General features: G+C 38.9%; 1 protein-coding gene across 2 annotated transcripts in view; it reads right to left on the bottom strand.

Moving 5' to 3' along the window:
- Window positions 1–26,192, bottom strand: part of STK32A (serine/threonine kinase 32A) — a 122,042-nt gene that overhangs the window by 68,150 nt on the left and 27,700 nt on the right. For both annotated transcript variants that reach the window (XM_012536944.3, XM_033406846.2), the window contains exons 3-4: window positions 19,693–19,748; window positions 18,473–18,624 (exon numbers count right to left, since the gene is read on the bottom strand). In XM_012536944.3, the coding sequence (XP_012392398.2) occupies window positions 18,473–18,624; window positions 19,693–19,748 (208 nt within the window). The remainder of the gene's footprint in view (window positions 1–18,472; window positions 18,625–19,692; window positions 19,749–26,192) is intronic.

Consider the following 26,192-nt stretch of genomic DNA (forward strand, 5'->3'; position numbering starts at 1 on the left):
CACTTGAAAAATCACACCAAGGTGTACTTGTAAGGATACACAGTACATCATAAAAAATCGAAAACAATTTGCATGCCCATTAATAGGGGAACATGTGAATAAATTATGGTAAATTCATGTTACTGATTATACAGCAATTAAAAAAAAATAAGGCAAATCTATATTCTCATATGAAAAGATTTTCAAGATATTATATTATGAGATAAAGTGAGGGAAAGAAAATGTTTAGACTATAATATGCATTACAGTACTGAATGCTTAGTGTACATAAAAACTATACAGTAAAAAAAGGATATATAAACACAACACAAAAGGAAACATATTACACAAGTATGCTGGTATATGCATAAAATTTGTTTTGAAAATAAGATAACCAGTTATCTAAACAGTAAGATTGCATCATTTTATTTTTATATTTAAAAGGCCTAATAAATACAACAAAAAAATTTCTACTTTGATATACCTAATATATTTTGTCTCCTTGTACTAGATCCCAGTGATCTAGTACACGGTATAGTGAATATAGACAACAATACTGTATTATAATCAATAAACTTGCTAAGAGATTAGAATTTAGTGATTCCAACCACTAAAAAAAAGGGATCATTATATAACTCAACAAAGGTGCTAATTATCGCAATGGCAACCATATTACAATATATAAATGTGTCAGATTAACATGTTGTACTCTTTAAATCTGCACAATGTTAGATGTCAAATATATTTCCATTAGAAAAAGAAAAAATGATCTATGTTGTCTCATCAGGAAAGGAACTAACACAGATGAATCAGCTTCTAATCTCTATAAATTACCTAGACTCGAGGTTTTCACCAAATACTCAATGTTCACAATTCCCTGATTGTTCTATAAATGTCTGCTTTTATTTTTTAGTTATTTTTTTGAATTTTATTTTTAATACAGCAGGTTCTTATTAGTTATCTATTTTATACATATTAGCGTATATATGTCAATCCCAATCTCCCAGTTCATCCCACCCCCCAAACCCCTGCTTTCCCCCCTTGGTGTCCATACGTTTGTTCTCTACATCTGTGTCTCTATTTCTGCCTTGCAAACCGGTTCATCTGTACCATTTTCCTAGATTCCACATATATGCGTTAATATATGATTAAATGTCTTCTTTTAAAAAGGAACTTTTATAGAATATTTGGGTCCTTTAAATGGATTCAAACAAGGTCCATACTTTGTCCTTGGTTTATGTGCCTTTAAGATGTTTTTTATTCTATAGCTTCCCTGACCAACTCTTCTTTTATTCCTAGTAATTTTTTGTTGAAGAAACCAAATCATTTTTGCTGTAGCTGTTCCACAGCCTGAATTTTGCTGTTTGCATTTCTGGCTCGTCTTTCTACATGTTTCACGCTCTCTGTATTTTGTGAAAATTGCTGGTTAGATCTTAAGGTTTGCTCAGATTCAGGTTTGATGCAGGGGGTGGCGGGCAGGACTACTTCACAGGTGGTGGGGTGTACTTTGAGCAGGAGGTAGATAATCAGTAGGTCTTTCTTTTCATGGTGAATGCCTCGATCCAAAAAGGCACCTGAATGCCTAGATCCAAAAAGTTCTTAGGGGTTGTAATATTTGAATTCTATCATTTCTCCTTTATATTTTAGCTGGAGTACTTTTATAAAGAGAAATTGGCTTTCAGCAATTATTTAGTTACTTTGAGGTAGAGTTCATACAGAAAACGTAAAACAAATGCTGAAGTCTTTTATTTATCACTTTTCAAAATGATTTGTTGGTTTCCTAGAATCCTCCCAAAGCAAACAATAAGTTTTTTTTTTTTTAAATCATAATGAAATCATGGGTTTGATGGGTTATCACCCTTATTGATGTCCATTCTTTGGCCAGTAGGAACATAGTCAAGTTGGATCATGTGTTTTTTTTGACATGACGCTAGTAGGTTTTGATAGCTTTATGACTTTCTGATATGAAAAGATATTTCCTCCTCCAGACTGAGTGATAGAAGTGTCTGCTGCAATTGGATTGTCATTGTTACTAGGTCTTTTCAATGGCTAGAGCTAGGATTAGATACAGATATTTGATATAAGTATAGGTATAATATATATATATATGCATACACAAATGTAATTGAAGATAAATACACTGTAAATTCATAATGATAGTTTCAATTTATATTCAAGACTTCAGTGACTCTTAATCTCATCACAATTTTTTGTTTTTTGCGGTACGCCGGCCTCTCCCGTTGCGGAGCACAGGCTCCAGACGCGCAGGTTCAGCGGCCATGGCTCGCGGGCCCAGCCGCTCCGTGGCATGTGGGATTCTCCCAGACTGGGGCACGAACCCGTGTCCCTTGCATCGGCAGGCGGACTCGCAACCACTGCGCCACCAGGGAAGCCCAATCTCATCACTATTATATCAGTAACTCCTTTCTTCCTTACTGAAAATCCTAGTTCTCAAAGATATTGAGATCTCTCAAGTTTTTACCAAATTACCCTCCATGCTGTTTGCTTTATGCATAATGGATGTAAAACACTTTCAGAATAGCAATATAAACATTACCTTCAACAATACCGTTACTGAAAACACTTTAAGATATTGCTATTCTTTTTTGTCATTAAGGTATAATTCCACTAATGGTATAAAGTCATTGGCTGAAACTCACTTGAAATAGTACATTTCTGTGTGGTTATGCCTCAAACTGGATAGATACTTGGGTTCATTTGTTTTATTATACATTCCATTTGGGGGGATTGTTTTTAAATTTTCATTTTGTTTTAGAGTTATATAAAGTATTTCTGTATTTTATAAAATCAAAGTCAAATCTGCAAAACAAGGTATCTTGAGAAAAAATCTCCTATCCCTCTCTGTTTTCTTTAATACCACCATTTGTCTATTAATAACTTTTTAAAAAATATTTTTTGATTGTGGTAAAATATATATAACATAAGATTTACCATATTAACCACTTCAAGTGTACAATTTAATGCCACTAAGTACATTCACAATGTTGTGTAATCATCACCACTACCTATTTCCGGAACTTTTTCTTCATCCCGAACAAGAACTCTACCCATTGAATAATACCTCCCTATTCTCCCTCTCCCCAACCCCTGGTAAGCTCTGTTTCTATCTGTATGTATTTGTCTATTTTAGGCACCTCATGTAAGTGAAATTATACAACATTTGTCCTTTTGCATCAGGCTTATTTCACTTAGTATAATGTGTTCAAGGTTCATTCATGTAGCATGTATCAGAATTTCATTCCTTTTTAGGCTGAATAAGATTCTGCTCTATGCATATACCACATTTTGTTTTTCCATTCATCTGTTGACAGACATTTGGGTTGTTTCTACTATTTGATTGCTATGAATAACGCCACTATGAATATTAGTGTACAAGTATTTGTTTGAATCCCTTTCAATTATTTTAGTATATACTTAGGATAGGAATTGCTGGATTGCATGGTAACTCTATGTTTAACTTTTTTTTTTTTTTTTTTTTTGGCGGTACACGGGTCTATCACTGCTGTGGGCTCTCCCGTTGCGGAGCACAGGCTCAGGACGCGCAGGCTCAGTGGCCATGGCTCACAGGCCCAGCCGCTCCGCGGCATGTGGGATCTTCCCGGACCGGGGCACGAACCCATGTCCCCTGCATCGGCAGGTGAACTCTCAACCACTGCGCCACCAGGGAAGCCCTAGTTTTAGCTCTTATATTTAGGTCTGTTATCCATTTTGAGTTCATTTTTGTATAGTGTGAGGTAGGGGTCCAACTTCATTCTTTTGCATTTGGATATCACATTGTCCCAGTACCATTTGTTGAAAAGACTTTTTTTTTTTTTTTTTTTTTTTTTGCGGTACGCGGGCCTCTTCACTGTTGTGGCCTCTCCCGCTGCGGAGCACAGGCTCCGGATGCGCAGGCTCAGCGGCCATGGCTCGGGCCCAGCCGCTCCGCGGCATGTGGGATCTTCCCGGACCGGGGCACGAACCTGTGTCCCCTGCATCGGCAGGCAGACTCTCAACCACTGCGCCACCAGGGAAGCCCTGAAAAGACTTTTTACCCATTGAATTGTCTTGGCATACTGGTCAAAAGTCAATTGATCTTAAATGGAGGGTTTGTTTACAGACTCTCAATTCAGCTTCATACCCATCGTTACGCCAGTACTACACTGTCTTGATTACTGTAGCTTTGGATTAAGTTTTGAAACCATGTGTGAGCCCTCCAACCTTGTTTTTTTCCAAGACTGTTTTAGCTATTCCCTTGAATTTCTTGAGTTTCAGATCCCTTGAAGTTATATATGAATTTTAAGATCAGCTTGCCATTTTTTTTCAAAGAATCTAGCTGAGATTTTTTTTTTTTTTTGCAGTACGCGGGCCTCTCACTGCTGTGGCCTCTCCCGTTGCGGAGCACAGGCTCCAGACGCGCAGGCTCAGCGGCCATGGCTCACGGGCCCAGCCGCTCCACGGCATGTGGGATCCTCCCAAACCGGGGCACGAACCCGTGTCCCCCGCATCGGCAGGCGGACTCCCAACCACTGCGCCACCAGGGAATCCCCTAGCTGAGATTTTGATAGGCATTTTGTAGAATCTGTAGATCAACTGAGGCTACATTGCTTTTCCCACTTAACAGTATATTCTGGACAGCAGACCATAAAAGTATATAAAGATACTTCTCATTCTCTCTTTCAGCTGTGTAGTGCTGCATTTTATGGGTGTCACTTGTTTACTCAACCTGTTCCCTACTGAAGGACATTCAGGTTGTTTCCAGCCTTTTGCTATTACTGATACTGCAATAGTGAAAAACTTTTTGCATCTGGCTTTTTGTATTTTGGCCAGAACTACTTTGAGATAGATTCCTAGAAGTGGGTTTGCTAAGATAAAGTTTGTTAAAACAAAGGATAAAGGCATATGTAATTTTAGACTCTATATTGCCAAATTATCTCCATAGAGGGTGTATCATTTTGAATCCCCACCAGGAATTTATGAGAGTACCTATTTCCCCACATTCCCTCTCTAGAATATGTTGTCAAGTTTCCATCTTCAGAAAAACCCAGCAGTAGAGTAAGATTTGAAACTTACAAAGTACGTTTTCTCTGCCTCATAAGTAGCCTTATAATGTTCTAAAAGGGAAGAAACACACCTTAAATGCCCTCATCAAAACACACATAGATGACCTCATCCACCCTTGTGTATTTTGTGTGTACAGGATATCCAGGTTCAAAACCCATGTATCTAAAATTCATAAACATGTAAAATTTAGAGTTTACACAGATCTTTTTGGCAGTGGATAGAATGGATTTGAGGAACCCACCATATAATAGTTATGATAAATGTTCATTAAAACTTCCTTTTTAGCCAGAAGAAGCTTTTATGTACATCTCACAAGACATAAAGACTCTGTCTGAGTTCATTTCTCCTTTACGTTAGTCTTTCCTGACCTCTTCTTGCCAAACATAAATTAGATGTTATCCCTCTTTGCCCTTCTACAGCACCCAGCCATTTGTCTGTTACAGAACACTCCAGGAACCTAGCTATAGATGGTTGCACTGTATTGTATTGTATCATAACCATTAGGTTTCTTTTTGCCTGAATTCCTCATTTGACTGAACACTTTGAGGAATCTGTGCTTTGCTCATCTCCATCCATCAGCAACCCAGCATATATTATTAGCTTGATACATAATGAACATGTGTTTATTCAGTGGCCATTTTACAACTATTTATTGTATATTTATCATACAGGTGATGAGGCTAAAAGAGTAAACCAAGGAACATGGTTTCCTTCATCTTAAAGCTAATCATCTATACAACACAAATATTTGCACAAACAAATATGTAGTTATAAAATGTGGTAAGGGCTTTGAAGGAAAAGTGCAGGATACTGTGCTAGAAACTAACGGAAGGACCTAATTTTGATTGCAGGGATCATAAAAGCCTCAGAGACAGTAATACACATACTTACTTGCCTGATTCAAACCATAACCTATAGCCTCCAATAAAATGAACAAAAATCCATAATTTACTCAATGAAAAAGATTGTGGATGATTTTTAAATGTCACACCTAACAGGTTGCAGATTATTTTCCTGATGTTCTGATGTAATAGCTGATTTCCTCCAGCTCTGACCTTTCTCTGGGCAGAGCTTTAAATGCTATTTTGTGATCTGTCAGCTCATCTGTGCTGGCTCTGGAGATGTATTTACGAAGCTTCTCTGGGGAAAATATAACTATTATTATCTTCTACAGATTCTCTTGAGATAGTCACCTCAGAGAATAATACAGCCGGTAAACAGGCAAAGGGGAATAACAACATCTTGCCACCCATATAAAAAGAAAAGCCAAGCCCCAAGCTCAGATGATAATGAGGAACAATTAGATCAGACTCTTACCCAGAGAATTTATCAGGGGTCCAGAGAAAAAAATGTTAGAAGTTAACACTTTTTGTGCTTCTGGAGAACTGTAGACTTCCAGCAGAGAGACAATCCAAGGGGATGAGTTTGGGTCACTGATGGATCACAAATTACTACTTGTGATTCAGAGAGTGGCTGGGCAGGTCCTGGCTGGGCTGAGAGGGTTCCAGGTTGTGCTGAGTCATACATTTTGATTGGTCATTTCTCCAGAGTGGATGAAGTGGAGAGAGGGCAATTTCATCTGGCTCATGGTATCATCTACCCCTCTGCCTCTCTAGCCAGAAAAGCAATTTATTTCCTTACTGACCTAGCTGCCCCTGTCTCAGAATTCCAGGGCAGGCAGAGGACTTCCCAGTGCCACTTCCAAATACAGAGATTCTTACTTTGCCCTCCGTGCCCTTCTCCTAGTCTCTCATTTGTAATGCATCCCACTTCTGATTACCTGACTAGTGTTTATAGTCCAACTAGATCAATTGCATCTTCAGAAATGTTTTGATCTTTCCTGTCTCTGCTCCCATCTCATGAGGCTTTCCATGCAACTCTAGTTCTGATATCCAGCCCTTGGAACTCTACCAGGGAAGCAGGAGTAGGCATAATGTTTTTTTTTTTTTTAATCTCAAACTGAAATATATTAAGTTGCAAGTGCTGATTTTGTTTCTCTAAAACATCATAACTCATCATGCTAAAAGGCTCTTGAAATTTTTTAAAATTGATTTTGCAGTGGTGTATAATTTTTTAAAGTTCAGTTTCAGAGTCTTGGAAGTAATGATACATGTATAAGCAACATTAAAATAAAATATAAGTTAACACTAAGTGTTTTAAAGAATTTGGGGGTGGGATGTAGGATCTAGATGTGCTATGACTTTCTGGTTTTGTAGTTTGGCAAGGAATCAAACCTCGCATCTTCAGCTTACATTTATAAGGGGACAAATACTATTCCTATTTCATAGGAACTAGTATTTGAAGATGTATGCGATAATGCATGTAATATTTTAGCATAACACCTCAAAAATATTAACTGTCTTAGACTTCACGAATGTATGATTTCCTTAAGTTTCCCCCAGGAGTCTACTTCTTGAGTCTACTCCCTCAAATATATTTTTCAATTCATCAAATTCTGTCATAGTGAAGATACCTCCCCCAGCTAGACTCCAATCCTGATTGAACACACCTATATGCTTTAAAACAGCAACAGAAAACAAACTAATATCCATTAAGTGCACTCTGAGGAGAAAAAACACAAACAGTGCTGACTGGATTCACTTACATTTTTAACCACAAGTCTCAAACAGATATTAAGAAAGTCCTAATTCTCTATTGATTTTATACTTTCAGTCACTTAGCTTTTCTCCTCAAAATTTCCTATCCTGGGCCCATTCCTCATTCTCAGTTGGTAACTCATGTGTCACAGAGGCAATGGCATGAGAACTACTTCATCTGCCCAGCAACAAATACACCACTTTAGGAATATATACAGTTACGTACTCTGCCTTCTGTCCTAGTACAGTGAAAGAAGTGCCCTGGCTTCTCCCTAAGGCCAGCACACTTAGCTGTGCCCTGAATCACATCCATCTCTCCATATTCAGCAGCTTGCTCTAGCTATCTTCCCTTTTCTATCCTACGTTACCAGGTCCTTCCTCTTGATGGGCTCATACTCTGCATTCAATCTTGCTTATGCACATTTGAAAAAAATATATATAGTATACATAATAAAATAAATGTTGATAAATAAAAATAATATATAAAAATAAATACTTAAAAATATGTGTTATAGTGTCTAGTGATAGATACAAAAGGATAATAGAACATGACCAACTAGGGTTTATTTGAGGATCAAGGTTGTTTTAAGATTTGCAGATCAATTAATTTACTTCACCACATAATAGAAATGATCTTGATAAAACAAAAACACATTTGACAAAATTTAATACCCGTTCATGATCAAAACTTCTAGCAAACTAGGACTGGATGCAACCTTTCTTATTGTGATCATGGATATCTACGAAGAGCTTACAGCAAACATACGAAATCTTGAAATCCCTAAAACCTTCCCCATGAAATCAGGACAAACACATAAGAAGTCCGCTATATTCGACATTGTTCTCAATGCAAATACAATGGGCACGAAAGTAAAAGGTAAGAAGATGGGAAAGGAAGAACTAATAATATCACTGTTAGTTAATGACATGATTGTAAATATTGAAGGTCCAAAAGAATCTACAGGCCTACTGGTAGAAAGAATAAGAGAATTTAACAAGGTCATTGGACATAAAATCAATATTGAAAATCAATCGTATTTTGGTAAACAAGCAACAAACTACTAGAAAATTAAATTTTGATAAAAAATTACTATTTATAATAATTTAAAAACACTAAATACCTAGAAATAAATCTAAAGACAAATATGCTAGAACTCTACACTAAAAACTGAAACTAAAGACAGAAATTAAGGGATACCTTAATTATGTGTGTGTGTATTTGATAAATTGGAAGGTTTAACAGTTTTCAAATATTTTAATTCTCCCTGGACTAGTCTATAAATTCAATGTAACCCAATATAAATAACAGCAGCTTTAAAATACAAGTTGACAAGCTGATTATGAAATTTATATGGAATTGAAAAGGTCCAACTATAATGAAGATAATCAAGAAGGAGCATTATGGGGTTTTTTTGTTTTTTTTTGGCGGTACGTGGGCCTCTCACTGCTGGGGCCCCTCCCGTCACGGAGCAACAGGCTCCGAACGCGCAGGCTCAGCGGCCATGGCTCACGGGCACAGCCGCTCCGTGGCACGTGGGATCCTCCCGGACCGGGGCACGAACCCGTGTCCCCTGCATCGGCAGGCGGACTCTCAACCACAGCGCCACCAGGGAAGCCCAAGAAGGAGCATTATTTTACTGAATTCTTTTACCAGTCTGAAGCTGTAGTCCTTAGGGTAGTGTGATAAATGTGTCAAGGTACACAAGTAGATCAATAGAACAAAGTCTGGAAACCCACACGTATATGATGACTAATAACAAATGTGTTACTGTGATGCAGGAAGGGAAACATAAAAGCTCCAATAAATGGTGTTGGGTTAATTAGATAGCCATATGGGGAAAGAAAGTGAATCTTGGTCCTGGAATATAGATCTAAATGTAAAAGCTAAAACAACAAAGCTTCTAGGAAACAGGATAGATATTTTCACATTGGTATGGGCAAAGATTACCTAAACATGACACAGAAAGCACTACCCATAAAGGAAAAGGTTGATAAATTATACCACATTTAAATTCAAGCTTTAATGCTTATTTTAAAAAACATCATTATAGAGTGAAAAGGTAAGTCACAGATTGGGCAAATAATTTACATCCTCAAAAAGACTTGTTTACAGAATATATAAAGAACTTCTATGGATCAATGAGAAAAAGAGGCAAACCATAAAAAGATGGACCAAAAACGCAAGCACTTCTCAAGAACAGATTCCCAATGGCCAATAAGCATATAAAAATGTTCCCAAACTCTAAGTCACCAGGGAAACTCAATCTGAAACCAAATGAGATACAATTAACACATTTACTGGAATACCTATATGTAAAGAAACTGACAATACCAAGTGTTGGTGAGGTTTTAGAGTAACTTGAATTCTCACATCTTGCTGATGTGAATATAAATTGGTACAGCTTCTTTGGAAAACTGTTTGCCAGGTAAACCTACATAAATCTTAGGATCCGGTGATTTAATTCCTAGGTTTATTGCCCCCAAATGTGTGTACTTTTGTCTACCAAAAGATACAAAGAAGAATGTTAACAGCAGGACTATTTGTAAAAGTTTCAAACTGGAAACAATCCAAACATCCATCAGTAATAAGATGTATATACACACACTACTGTATATAAAATAGATAACCAACAAGGACCTACTGTAGAGCACAGGGAACTATTACTCAATATTTTGTAATAACCTATAAGGGAAAAGAATCTGAAAAAGGATATATATATATATATAACACAACACTGTATATCACCTATACTTCAATTAAAAATTGTGTTGCAGTGCTTCCCTGGTGGCGTGCTGGTTGGGAGTCCGCCTGCCGATGCAGGGGATGCGGGTTTGTGCCCTGGTCCGGGAAGATCCCACATGCCATGGAGCGGCTAGGCCCGTGAGCCATGGCCGCTGAGCCTGCGCGTCCGGAGCCTGTGCTCCGCGAAGGGAGAGGCCACAACAGTGAGAGGCCCGCGAACCGCAAAAAAAAAAAAAAAATTGTGTTGCATAATAAAAAATAGTAAGATGTATAAATAAGCCATGGGATGGATATTCATACAGTGGACTATGATAGAGAAATGACAATACACTATTGCTGCTTGTGACAACATGGATTAATCTCAAAACACAACAAAACCACTTTGCACTCCACCCTCGAAAAAGAAAATTACTCAGTCCCATGCTCTGATCAAGCCACTCCCTTCCACCTTTTGTCCAGCCATTTGGAGTTGGCTCATATCAAGGTCACCACATCTATCTCTTCCCAAGTCAGTGGGCAGTTGTCTCCTTATTCTTGACTTCTCTGCAGCACTTGAAATGGTTTACATGCCTCTTTTCTGAAACACTTTCCTTTCTTGATTCTAGGATTCTCTCCTGATTTACCCCTAGCTTGTTGGCTAGGTTCCTGGGAGTACCTTCTTTGTCTATTTCCCTGAGTCTTCCTCCTCTGTCAGAACTACTGTATTAAATGCTCTAGGTCTTGAGTCCTCAACCCTTTTTTTTTAATGTAATCTCCCTCCAAAGGTGCTTCCTTCAAGTCTCTGATTTAAATAGCACCTATAAGCCAATGATTCCCATATTCATGTTTTGTGGGACTTCTCCTTTGACTCTGGATTTCTCTTCTGAGCACCAGACTCAATGCCTATTCAACAGCATGACTAAGATGCAGCTCAAAGTCAACAGAGAGTTCTTGTTAATTAAAGAGAGTTCTTGATTTTGACAATGAATCTGCTCCTCTTCAGTGAATGACACAATTATTCACCAAGTTTTTCCGGCTAACAATCTAGGAGTCATTATTTGTTTCACTCTTTCTTCTAGCCAAGGGGTAAGCATGTTTCTGAGCAAGTCCAGTTGGATTCCCTCCCAGGACTTTGAACGTTGAGTCCGTGATGCAAGGTTAGAAAATTGGCTGGAGCTGATTCATCCCAGCTGAGATACCCTGCATGCAGGCAGCCCGGAGAAGCTGGAAAAGGTAAGGAAGTAAGTCCTCTTCCCTAGAGCCTTCAGAAGGAACACAGCCCTGTGATAGCTTGGTTTTAGCTCAGGAAGACTGATTTTGCACTTCTGTCCATTACTTCCTGCTACCTAGAGTCCCAGAACTGCCTTTGTCCCTCACCCTCCTGAGACCTGCTTCTTCAAGCTTTACTTCTGATACTATGTAAGCTACCACATATTCTTCCAATGAATTTCTAAGGAATCCTTTGTAATATTGAGGAATAAATGAATAAGTCTGCATTATAAAGATCCAGTTCCTTGGCCATTAGCCCAACAGTCAGTCAGTCAACAACTATATGGAACAAGTACTATGTATTGGCCACACGATAACACTGTTGTCTGCCAAGTTCTTCTTCAGGGACTGCTTCCTTCTTCCCCAACTATCCAGGTTCATCAGGGACAACTTCTTCCTATGACAACACTGGATAATTCAGGATAATCTCCCCTTCTCAAGATCCTTAATTTAATCACATCTCTTCCTAAGTTAACAAAGCTGACACTGGTTAAAGTAGTAAGGAGAGAGTTTAGTCCGTAATATCCTACTGCAATAGAAAGAGTCCACATGTATATGTATAACTGATTCACTTTGCTATAAAGCAGAAACTAACACACCATTGTAAAGCAATTATACTCTAATAAAGATGTAAAAAAAAAAGAAAGAGTCCAGTTGTGAACTGAACTCAACTTTGATTTGTTGAATAGGGAATAGAGAGGGTGGTGAGCGGGGGCTCAGAAGAGCCAGCAAGTGAAAACTTACAAAAACTGGGAAGGTGGGGTTGGTCCGCGTGAATCCCACCTGGTTTGTTAACTGACGCCGTGTATGGAAATTGGGCTCCTCCCCTTCCGCAGTGGCTGGGAGACAGGGGCCCTGTATTCAAGTGTTCGTGGAGCAAACAGTAAATTTTTCTCCAGCCTTGAGTTTTCTCAGGCAAGCACTATAAGTGGGCTAGGGTCATCCTAGGATGAGGCCTTGAGCTGTTAAAAAGAATGTTAGTGTTTTTCTTTTTTTTTTTGCGGTACGCGGGCCTCTCACTGTTGTGGCCTCTCCCGTTGCGGAGCACAGGCTCCGGACGCGCAGGCTCAGCGGCCATGGCTCACGGGCCCAGCCGCTCCGCAGCATGTGGGATCCTCCCAGACCGGGGCACGAACCCGTGTGCCCTGCATCGGCAGGCGGACTCTCAACCACTGCGCCACCAGGGAAGCCCTAAAAAGAATGTTAGTGTTTTTTTCAAGTCTTTATTGGGTAGGATTGAGGCCTAGCTGAGAAGAGAGCCCAGTGGAGAGTGGCTAGAGCTTGGGCAAGAATCATCATCACCAGGTGGGCCCAATGCAATCACAGGAGTCCTTAAAAGGTGGAAGAGGAAGGCAGAAGGTCAGAGAGAGGTTTGAAGATGGAAGAAGGAGCCATGAACCGAGGCATGCAGGCAGCCCGGAGAAGCTGGAAAAGGTAAGGAAGTAAGTCCTCCCCGCAGAGCCTTCAGAAGGAACACAGCCCTGCTGATAGCTTGGGTTTAGCTCAGGAAGACTGATTTTGCACTTCTGACCTCCAGAATTGTAATATAATACATCTGTGTTTTAAAAAAAATTTTCCATATTCTTTTAATGAGGGAAAATTATAGTGAAATGCACAGATATTAAGTATAAAATGTAATGAATTTTTACAAATATATACTCTCCTAGGAGCAACGCCACAATAAAGATAATGGAATCTTTCAATCACTCCCTAAGTTTTCCACATGCAACCTTCTAGTTAATCTCTACATTCCATAGGTAATCATTGTTCTGATTAGTTTTGCCTGTGAAGTTTCAGTGCAAATAACCATGCAGGGCAAAAGGAAAAGAATGTTTTCATTATATTACGAAAATAGCTTTAACCTCAGCTACTTCAATTCCTGTTGTTTTAAACCACTGTGTTGGTGGTAATTTGTTGTTGTTGTTTTGTGTGGGCGGTAATTTGTTAAAGCAGCAATAGAAAACTATTACAACAGTTATTCTGAGTGACGATATATGGATATTTGTTATTTTCATTAGAACACTCTGTAGTTCCTTATTTTATATCAAGACATTTATTTTAGATTCAAAGAAATTGTTTGAGTTAAAATTTTAGAACAAAAGACTTTCTAATGCCCAAGCCAGCTCAAGTTCGGGTGCATCTGTCCACCTAAGAATCTTTAGAATCGTCTCTGGCTATGGGGGCAGGGGGGTCATGTCATTTCTGGGAGGGGCCTCAGAGTTGTTTGTTTAAAGCCATCATTTATGAAATATCTACTGTGTTTGAGATGCCTTATATACATGTTCTTATTCGTATCAGTACCTTCTGCTATGGATATTGCTCTAATTCCCAATTATAGATGAGGAAACCAAGAAAAACACATAATGTAACTTGCTTCGTTTACACAGTTAGCAAGTGGCGAAACAGGGATTCAAACTCGGGTCCCTCTGACCTCAGGGCCTACCAAGAATCTGGAATGGGCATGATTATATGGGGCTGTGTGTGAGTGTGCAAGAGGTGGCAGAGGTATGATGGGCAAAGAGCAAAAAACCAGGAGCCAGAAAACTAGTCCCGCTGCTAATTCACTTCATTTGTTCATTCATTCATTCAACATATATTTATTGAGCCCTTTCTGTGAGCTGGGCACTATTGTAGGAGCTGGAGAGTGAGGCAGTAAACAAAAGATACTAATGTATCAGCGTCATGGAGTTTGTATTCTGGTGGGGTGTGGAGAAAGATCAACAAATAAATTGCATTTCTGTACGTATTTTGTAAGAGAGTCTCACAAGACATCTGTAGGGGAGGGTAGAGGATAGCAGGAAGAGCAGGGTCTTTGAAATCAGGATTCCTGGGTTTGGGTCCTGGCTGTGTGACTCTGGGGAAATGGTGTAACCTCTCTGAGCCTCAGTTTCTTCAGGTGTAAAATGGGAAGAATAATCCCCATCCACATAGGTTGTTGGGATGAATACACGAGAACATATATGTAAAACCCAAAGTAATAGAAGCTATTATGGTTGATGCTGGGGCTCTGAAGGCTGCCCTGAGTTCTCAAAGGTCTCTGATTGCGTGAAGAGGTGCTGGCACTCTGAGTCACAGATGATAGAGGTTGCTTCCAGGGAACTCATTTATGTGACTGTGTTGAGCTATCTCACGGGGCTCCCTTTTCGCACTCCCAGTACCCATGGTCCTTTTCATTTAACACAGACAGTCGCATCTTCTCATTTTCTGAAATCACACGAGGACCCTTGGGGTTCACGGGACGGGAGGAACGGGAGACGCGGGTGAGGAGAGCTCGGAGCCCTGAGTGGCTGTGCGCAGCTGCAGGCTTAATCTCAGTGAACAAAAGCCGCCTGGGGATCGGCTGTGCCGGGCAGGACATAGGCGCTTGTTTTGCGGGCTGTGGGTTGCCAGGGCTTTGTTTAGAGGCCCTCAGGGAGGGGCTCGCAGGAAGATTGTATTTGCTTTCCTTGGATGTCAGCCCTGTCGGGCAGCCTTCACTTTATAACATGGCCTTTATCTGATAACTGTGTTCTGAGTCGGGCCAGGTCTGGAGAGGTCTGGAGAGGCTGAATTTTAATTCAGAAAGTTCTTCCACCCTTAACACCGATGCTCCCAGACTAGTGACCTTCCTTCCCTGAAAACCCTCAAAACATACCACCCACACCCCTCTTTCTACTTAGTTCCTTCATGCACTTCTCATAGTTGATATATTCATGCGCTATTTGGACTCAGTACTGCGTCCCCACGGTACGCGCCTCTGTTACAATTAGGGTCCCCAGGTTGAGCAAATAAAAATACAACATGCCCACAAATTAGAAATTCACATAATGAGTAATTTTTACTTAAAATATGTCCTGTGTGATCCTTGGGACATATACTAAAAGTTATTGGTTATTTATCTGAAATTCAAATCTAATTATGCATCCTGTATTTTATCTGGCAACCCTGATTATAAATCGTGATGCTCCGGAAATATATACATGAATGAAGGAATGAATGGGACTCATGCATAATCAGATGCAGACATTTTACTGGAAACTCCACACTGTTAGGAGTGGTTTCAAGGTGATAGGATTATTGGAGAATTTTCAGTTCTCTATGTGATTTTCTGTTTTTCAACTTGCAATGAGCAGAAAAGTTTTCAAAGATCATATGTGTCTGTGTTTATACCAATATAGTCATAAACCAACGTCTTAACGTTAGTGTAAAACCTGCTTGAAAGAGAAACAATTTGTGTTTTCCTTCAACCTGAAAACCAGAATTTTCTGAACACATCCCCAGAGGACATTTTGAGCATCCCTGAGAAGATTATTATTAAAAGCAATATTGGGAGACGCAAGAGGGAAGACATATGGGAACATATGTTTATGTATGACTGATTCACTTTGTTATAAAGCAGAAACTAACACACCATTGTAAAGCAATTATACCCCAATAAAGATGTTAAAAAAAATAAATAAAAGCAATATTGGCAGGCCAACACAACGTATCAGCAAAAGAGAGTACATGAATGGGTACAGAAGTACATGAGTGTCTAAAAAATGTTGCTATTATTTTGTTAATCATACAATGCTTCTTAAGAAAATCGGCTCCTGAAGTTTTGGGGATATAAAGCTCAGTCTAGTTAAACCCAGGATAGAAGAATCTAGATTCAATTGTACATAATACACAGGGAATCTTTTCTTTGATTTGCAGAATGCAGGTGGAAGACAAAACAAACATAAGCTCTTACAGGGAATGAGTTGAAGACTCTTCCCCCCTTCCTTCACCACACACAGCTTGCCAGGTTGCCTTGGGACCAGCACCCTTCAGATTTGTCTTTTGGAGTTCCACACTGGCCACCAGTGATGGGCACTTGAGAATGCTATGCCTTAATGGAGCAAGGAAATTAAGAGCTACCGTTTGTAAGATGCTTACTGTGTGCTGGGCACCGGGCAGAGCACTTGATCATACTTCACTCATAGAAACAACCCGAATTACACACATTAAGCGTATCTTATAACAATGGGACTTAAAAATGATAAAGTAAATTACAGCCACACCTCCTGAAGCCCTGCAAGGTGCTTAATAGTTGTGGAAAGATCACTTATATTTACTATGCTGTACTGAGTAAGGCAGAAAGCATTTATTAGAAGGAGAAAAGGTGCTGAAGTCTGCAGACTTTTATCTCAAGGTTTGAAAGACAAAGGGGTTTCTGCTGTACCTTTGGGAATGTCCCTTATCAGTTTCCAGTTCTGAATGTGGTATTAGAATCATGGGGGTGGAGCTGTCTCTTCTCTCTCTTCTATCATGTTAATGGTGCCCAGGATTCTACTGTAAGATTCAGTGTCAGAAGTGAGAAGAAGGGTAGAATAGGATATATGTCCTGTTATTGCCAAGTCAGGATGCACAGACAAGAGAATGATGTCTGGAGTGAAACCAAGTGAGCAAGTAGCAAAATCTATACTCTTTGGCCAGCTTAAAGTCTCACAACACTCATGTTATTAAAAAAAAAAAAAAGGGAATAGAATGAAATCAACGTGGCCTACTCAAGGATGACAGACAAGCATGAGAGGGCAAAATGGTACATGTGCCCTTACAAAGGTTTCCTGGTCTTAAAAGAAGAAAATTAGTTTGGTTGAACTTTTGAAGGAGGACAGTGTGAGTTTGAACAAAGGGAGGATCATCATTGTGAAGAGAGGGAAAAAAAGGCAATTTGATGATTGCTAAGGACGGGGAAGAAAGAGCTGCATCCATTTAACTCTTCACATGGCAGCATTGTGAAGAGGCCATTGTAAAATACTGATTAAATACACCGAGGCTGGGCCAGAATGAGCTTCCCCATGTCTGAACAGTGCATAAACCCTAACAGACCTATTTCCAAGTCACACAGAACCATCTTCTTTTCAATTGTGGCATAGAGTCTTCAAGCAAATTGTGTATTAAGTGAACTGTATAAATTAAAGATGGAGGGAGACAGGTTTTATGCACTGATTCCTCTAGAGAATCTCCCTAAACACACAGTGACATTTCGATGATTTTTCCATTAGTATTCTCTGAATAGAGATCTTTGGGTTTTTTTTCCCTTTGCTAGTAAGTAAGAACTGCTTGGTATACATATTTAAATAACAGTCATACTGAATTAGCTTTAAGAACTGGCTCTTAACATAATGGATGCATTAAAATGTAGAGCAAAATGAGCCAGCCACATAGAGACCTCCATGGGTAAGAAGAGAGCAGGAAGGAGTAGATAATGCAAGCGTCTCCGCTGTCTCCTAAGGCTTGGATTATGATAATGGCTTTGAGAGCAGATCAGTCATTTAATGTCTAGCTACTGACATAAATTAGCTCCGGTTGTGTTAAAGTCTATTTGGTGAGAAAGGCAGCACCCGTCCTTTTCCAACCCACAGGTATATATGTGGCTGCTTAAGAAGTATGCTGCAAGGAAAAAAGGTTGATTGCCAATCACTTTAAGAAGAAAGTGTTTTGTACAAGTCCTAACAGTCAACCTCATCTCTGCCAGTGATACCATACTTTGCACTCCAAGTCTCTGCCCCACGAGTAAGGGGGAAAAAGACCTAATGAGTGAGAAGACATCTGAACTCATTCCTTGCCAGCCTATTGAATGACAATGCTTTAAAAAAAATACTGACCTCAAGGACAAGGGGAAATATGGCAACTGAACTGAGCAGTATTTACTGGTGATAATATAACATTTTTGTTTCTTTATAAAGTCAAAGAAGCCAAGGCGAATGAAAGTCCCGAGGAAGATCCCAATGAGGGTTTTGCCAATGCACACGTAGAGATCAGGATGTGTTTATGTAAGAGGATTTGGGGGTGAAGATAGGAGTGTCCCATTCAGAGGTCCAAGAAAACGACTTACCACAAATTAACCAGGAAAGGATGCTCCAGCCCCTGCATGATCTGGAGCTCCTTGAAGACATTCCTCACTTCATTGCGCTCCACACACTTTTGTTTGTTCATGTACTTCATCGCATACATCTTCTTGGTATCGTTCTTCTGTACGATGCAGACCTAATGGTGCCAACCAGAGTGAGAAAGTGATTAGGGAGATGATGGATCATGGGAATGAGACAGAACAAGACCGTTTATCACAGCATGGAGACCCCATCACTTGCAAATTCTCTGATGTTGAAGTTGCCACTTAGCTCTGATTTCAGAGTAAAAAATTGCACTTTCTTCCCCTGTACCAAGTCAATTTCTAAATCTCTGCCTTCTCAAACAAGTTTGCCTGTTTTTGCTTTTGGGGATTTTTAAGACAGCATTTTGGGGAAAATAGCTGCCTCTATGTCAGGAATCTTCCAATAACTAACAGCATCCTTATTCTGCTTTTTAGTGACCAAAATAGGCATGACTAAACTGTCAAGATGAACAATATTGTGTGAGAATTTCTGTTGACAGCCACAGGTGATACAACCAAAAAGGACTTGAAGCATGGGGATAAACACGAAGCGTGATGTGCATGTTTGTGAAACTCTTTTAGAGGTTCATATAATGCCTGATAAAGTCGACAGCAGAGGATTCTAAAATGCAAGTTCACTATGAAATATGAGGTATTCTGTTAAAGTATGTTTCCACAAGACACAATAGTAATCAGGATATGAATCTAGAAGATTCTTACAAAGAATTGGACTGAATGTGTATGAATTTTATGGTAGGATTTTTGTGGTAGGTTTTTTAAAATAAAACTGTGGTACAATTGGGGAGAACAGAAATCAGGTGGCTTCTTTCCCACATGAAAAGATTTAATTCTTATACTGACAAGACAACTGTTACTGAATGTACTGGTACAACTTGCAAATGATTATGAAATCTTACTTTCCCCATTAGTGTAGAGAAAGCCTCCAACCCTAGTGAGTAAACTGATTTGACTTTGAGATAATTCTGAGATCATACATGTTCATTATGTAGCTGCCTGTCTCATACTTTGCTCAAACTGTGGTAATAATTTTATAAAAACCCATTATGAAAACATCTCTGAATTATCATTTACTGTGGTCCCAGTAACTAATCTGAACCTTCTTGGGCTCTCTGTTCTCTGAGCTACATACCCCATTATTGGTTAATCATTTTGGTTCTCACCTTCCCAAAACTGCCTTTTCCAATGGCTCTTAAAATTTCAAAGTGGTCAAAGTTGACTGTAAAACAAACAAAAAGAACATCATGAGTGATTCAGGTGCTCTTTTAGTAGCTAATGAATAATATATAAAGATTGAACTAAACCTAAGTACTGTATTTAAAACAACATTCCTTAACATGACCATTCATTCATCCAATAGACATTTCTTTAACACTTAATCACATTGCTTAGTACTGGGGGATATAGTAGTAATAGAGTAGAAATAAAATCTCTATTTTTATGGAGACTGTAGTCTAGTGAAGGCTCCCCAGAGAGACTCTTACGGATTAAATAGTCACAAAATGAGTGGACAATTAAAACTCTTGGTGAACGTTAAGAAAGGGAGAAGTTGTTGGGCTCTAAGTGGATGTAACAGAGGGTTTCACATAGGTGGCCAGAGACCTGGTCCTCTGTGCATACAATTCTACTAAGGGTTGGCACTTTAAAAATCTTCTCCGTGTCTGTTTTCTCACTAAAACCGCTCTTTAGTGTATCCAAATGATCTCAATTTTCCCAAGTAAGAAACTATTACACATGTAAGTTTACAGAATGAGTTGATCCCCAAGGCACAGATATCTAAGAGAAGAGGATGAATATGAGTATAAAAGTCTATTTTATACACTTCATTTGAAGTTGAGATGATCTTTTCCATCTGCCATTTAAAAATTTCCACTCCTAAACTTTAAATGGAATATAATCTATAAAAATATTGAATCACTGTGCTATATACCTGAAACTAATACATTTTAAATCAACTATACATCAATTAAAAAATAATAACATGTTCACTCCTTCCTAGGAGCAGTAGATGTTTAGTGTATAGATAGCATGGTCTCTTGGGTCAATGCTCAAGAAATGCTTGGTGAAGAGAAGAACAAAGCCTAGACTCTCCCAGACAGGTGACATTCTTTGGTTCCCTTCCTTGATGATCTGCAGAAAATGTCCCACTTTCTTTCCTGGTTTTTGAAATAAGGGTTTAGATGAGTAAAATTCCAAATGAGGGATTTTAAGAATTTAATCAGAAAAGATTGCAAAGTACAAGAAGGTGCCATTCTTCTCTTTAAAAGACATAATTTGTCGATTTCAAAAATTATCAGATTAGCTCCTTCTGAAGGAAAGAGATGAGTAATGGGACCTCTCATCTTCCAAGCTTTCTCAAGGAGAAAACATTTTTATAATGTGACTTAATCATCACTTCTTTTAAACTCCCAACCCACTTTATTTCAAAAAAAACCCAAAACATTTAATCATGTGAGGCAGCATGTCTATTACAAATAATCCTGGATTTGGCCTGTAAACAATGATGTAATTCTGGTAAATGACAGATTCTTTTTTTTAATTTTATTGAAGTATAGTTGATTTACAATGTTATGTTAATTTCTCCTGTAAAGTAAAGTGATTCAGTTATACATATATGTATATTCTTTTTCATATTCTTTTCCATTATGGTTTATCACGGGATATTGAATACAGTTCCCTGTGCTCTACAGTAGGATCTTGTTGTTTACCCATCCTGTATATAATAGTTTGTATCTGCTGATCCCAAACTCCCAGTCCTTCCCTCCCCCACTCACCCCTTCCCCTTGGCAACCACAAGTCTGTTCTCTAGAACTGAGTCTTTTCTGTCTCGTAGATAAGTTCATTTGTATCATTTTTTTAGATTCCACCTATAAGTGATATCATATGATATTTGTCTTTGTCTGGCTTACTTCACTTAGTATGATAATCTCTAGGTCCATCCATGTTGCCGCAAATGGCATTATTCCATTCTTTTTTATGTCTGAGTAATATTCCATTGTATATATACCACGTCTTCTTTATCCATTCCTCTGTCGATGGACATTTAGGGTGCTTCCAAGTCTTGGGTATTGTAAATAATGTGGCTATGAACATAGGGGTGCACGTATCTTTTTGAATTATAGTTTTGTCCAGATATATGCCCAGGACTGGGATTGCTGGATCATATGGCAACTCTATTTTTAGTTTTTTGAGGAACCCCCATACTGTTCTCCATAGTGGCTGCACCAATTTACATTCCCACCAACAGTGTAAGAGGGTTCCCTTTTCTCCACACCCTATCCAACATTTGTAATGATGTCCTTTCTGCCTGGTGTGAGGTGGTACCTCACTGCAGATTTGATTTGCATTTCTCTAATAATTAGTGATGTTCAGCATCTTTTCATGTGCCTATTCGCCATCTGTATTTCTTCTTTGGAGAAATGTCTATGTAGGTTTTCTGCCCATTTTTCGATTGGGTTGTTTGGTTTTTTTTTTTTTGAGTTGTATGAGCTGTTTGTATATTTTGGAAATTAAGCCCTTGTCTGTCACATCGTTTGCAAATATTTTCTCCCAGTCCATAGGTTGTCTTTTTGTTTATGGTTTCCTTTGCTGTGCAAAGGCTTATAAATTTTATTAGGTCCCATTTGTTTATTTTTGCTTTTATTTCTATTGCTTTGGGAGACTGACCTAAGAAAACATTGGTACAATTTATGTCAGAGAATGTTTTGCCTATGTTCTATTCTAGGAGTTTTATGGTGTCATGTCTTATATTTAAGTCTTTAAGCCTAAATGACAGATTCTGAGTCTCCATTTTCTCTTCTGTAAAAATGGGACTGACCCTGCTAGATAAAGAAATACTTTTTATCCAGAAAAATGCTAATAAAACAGTTTACTTACTTAAGTCATTCACCTGACTATGTTGTCTTCCCAAACTCCTTGAGTTCTGAGTTTCTTTCATTCACTAGATCATAAACTCTATGAGGGCAGAGATTATATGTTGCTTTGTTCACCTGTGTTTTCCTGGCAACTCAGGAAATTCCTGGCTTGGGGTAGTTGAAGGCGTCTCTTTGCACTTCCCATAGAGCCTGGTACAGTGATTTACACGTAAATCTCACATAAATCTGGTTCTCAACAAATAAAGTAAGATGTAAAGATACAGAAGAACCCCCAAACAGTTGCTTCTTGTAAACCAGAGCAGTGTGAGAATGTGGGTCTTCTAGGGAAGTGTTTTGTAAACTGAGTCAAGACCCATTAATAAATTATGAAATAAATTTAGTTGTAATAAAGAACATTAAAAAATTTAATGGAATGGAATAGATAATAAAATATCAGAAATGTCTCAAATGTAGTTAGAGTAGTATTGACTCTGAAACCTTTGTTTCAGTTTACATCTGTGTGTAGATAGACGTGTACTGTATCATGAGAATTCTTTTAGTCTATATTTTACTACGAGTTGTGGTCAAAATAACTTGAAAAACACTTTTGTAAGTTCTTTCTTAAGTTTCAAACTGAAATAACCAATGCAATGATTTCCTCACACTCATCACATGAGGCTGAGTTATGCATTATGTACTATGGAAGTGTTAAATAGCCAAGATTTGTTTCATTTTTAGCAAATCCAATAACTCACAGTGGTTTCTTCACTAGCAGCCTAGCCTACAATGCTGTGATGATGTTTTGAATCTCCAAGTATATAGCAGGTACCTAGAAAGCAGGACGTTCCATTGCGATATCAATCCATTTCACGAACCGGGTCTCTTTATAAGCCATTTTAAGCTTTAATGAAAATGATAAAGGATTAGATGCCAGGTTGCTGATAAATTTCTACTAGCAGAACCGCCTTAAATAATGTCAGGTTAGGTCCCAGAAAAGTGGCAACCTTAAGGTTTTAGAGATACTGCATCTTATTTATGCCTTTGTTTCTAGTCAGTCAAAGAAAGATCCAGTCCAATGCCGTAGTGCCTAAGGTCACTTGCCTGTATAATAATACATCCTGGAGAGAAAGCCGATGACACACTGAAAGTGACTGAAAAATAAGCTCTTATTCCATCCTTACGGTCCCTTCTTAAATGTCCAACAACAGCAACACTAGTTTGGAGGAAGGCTGATTGAAAAGGCAACCAAACCTCATCAATTCAGACAAAATGAGAGAGAGAGATGAAGTCAGAACTGTGGATTATTTTGTCAACGGGAAACCAATTATATTACAGGCATATAGGATTTGCCTAAGGGGAGTAATGCAATAGCACACCCACTGTGTGCTTAAACCTTTGATCACCCTGTGCAGTATTAACCAGCAGATTACATATGGCCCACAGCCAAAATGGGCCTGCTGCCTGTATTTGTGTCTCCTGTGAGCTAAGATTGGTTTTACATTTTTAGAGGATTTTAAAAAAACAATAAAGAATATGCAATAGAGACCATATGAAAATCGATGCCATAATATTTACTAGCTGGCCCTTTACAAAAAATTTACCAGCCCCTGAGATTAAGAGCACAGTCTGTGGAGACAGACTACCTGAGTTCAAATTCCAGCTCCTACAATGAATACTTGTGTAATCCTGGCAATTTCTTTTTTTTTTTCCTGTCGATTTATTTCCATGCTCTGTATCTTCATTGATAAAATAAGGATCAAAATAATATATACATCATAGGGTTTGTGTTAACATATGTAAAGTACTTAGAATATGAACTGGAACAAACTACTTTTACTAGTACTACGACTACTGCTTAGGGAATAGGCTAATTCAGAGCTCCCAGCAAATACCATGGTAAGCTGCTATCATGACACCTGGATATTAGCAGGCAACACGGAAGTAAATGGCAGCTGTCAGTGTCATTTCTACACATCTGGGCTTTGCAGTCTGTGGTGTGGTGGCCTTGCAGCAGTGTTTTCTTCAATCTCTGAAGCAAAGTTAACCTTTGTTGTGGCTTCTTCTTGTGTCTTGTCCTTGTACCATGTTCTAAAACTTTCCTTCTGGTTCCTGGAGAAGCTCTGGTGCCAAGAAGATAAAAAGGGTCTCCTGGAGACCCTGTTAGACCCTGGGTCTTTGTGGGGTTTTGAAGGTCATGGTTGAGTGTAGGGAGAGACAGAATCTGGTTCTCACTTACACTGATAGGTCTGGGCCAGGGAATGTGGCCTGCGGGGAAACAAACAGGCAGCAGCAGCTCAACCTCCAGCACCTTCCTCTCTGCCTCAGTCTTGCTTTCACACAGGTCTTCTCACCTCAGTGTTAGCAACCATCATGTCAGTACATACAGTATTCTTAAGGCCGTCTGGAGGTATATCAGATTAAGACAAAGCTGAACAGATCCTAACGTTATGAGATCCCACGGAATATTTTTATTTATTTTTAAAACTAAGTATCTTAAAAGGACTTATTTTAGAGTTTTTCTTTTGGATAGGTGCACATTCTCCACTAATCAACCAGACACAGAAATTCTATAGGCATTAGAGGTCTGTTTATGTATGTTTCCTTTGTATTCTCTCAATAACCTTACGGCTTTTACAGATAGGCGTGTTCAGCCTCAGAGAGATTAAATAATTGGCCATGATTACAACTAGTATTGTGACTCACTCATCTTGGGGTTAGGTTCGTAAGTCAGAAGTGAGGCAAAACCTGTTCAGTCAAAACTACACATGTAAATCCTCGGAGAAGGTACCTCATTTGAAGACCAAGACAGTCTGTCAAAGTCCAATTCAGTTTTGTTTTCCTTGTGTGAGCACCCAAGGAATTGCATTTAGGGGCTATTGTATGAAAAGCAAATGTTTAAGCACTAGAATCACACTCAGCTCTTCGGTAGGCTTGAATTTATAAGTCACATGGACAGTAAGACCAACTGAGGGGACAGCAGTTGACTGTTGTCACAAAGCCACACCCAACACTTGAGGGGTGGATAGAATAAATCCACCTTCATGTAAATTCATATACACCTTTGTGATCCTGCACCCACATTGTTAATCTCTGTAGCTGTCCACCCATTCCAGAGGTAGAATCAGGAGAAGCAAGGTGGAACTTCTTTGTCTATCCTTCTAGAATCACAAGTCAGGCTTTCCCAAGTCTTTCCCTAAACGCAAGCGTACTGATGGCGGGATTCAGGCCTGACGCTCTTTATTTCCTTTGTTCTACTTCTCTTACCATCTCCCCAGTCTAAACATTGTGGTCAGTAAACAGTGTTGAAGGAAAGAAGAGGGGAAACACTTTTTAGACTTTGTTATACCACCCTGACACTTGGAATTTGGGAGAAGAGCATTCTAGAAAGTAAAGCAGAAAATCCATTCTTTTTTCTACTTTTGAGGTAAAAATATTTGGAAAATATTTTATTTTTTCTTTAAAAATATTTCAGCCTTCCTAAGTATGGAGTCATGAACATACGTGAGATTACTGAGAACCGCACTCCTTGATATTTCTGTAAACCTTTCTAGTGATGAGAGAACAAGGACACCAGTGGTGGGACCCTAGATAAGTTACTCCATCTTTTCAAATCATAAGGTCCCCATCTGTAGAACAGAGCTAATTAAACTTGACTCGCCAGTGGTTTTGAAGATGACATGCTATAAACCAGAAGTATAATGTCTGGCCCACTGAAAGCTAAAAGTTACAAATGATAAAAAAAAGTACAATTATTCAGAGAAAATTAAGTCTTCTTCCCGTTGCAAAATTTTAGTTCTATTCCTAGAAGG

Source organism: Orcinus orca, chromosome 3 (assembly GCF_937001465.1).
Source record: "Orcinus orca chromosome 3, mOrcOrc1.1, whole genome shotgun sequence".
NCBI classification, from domain to species: Eukaryota; Metazoa; Chordata; class Mammalia; order Artiodactyla; family Delphinidae; genus Orcinus; species Orcinus orca.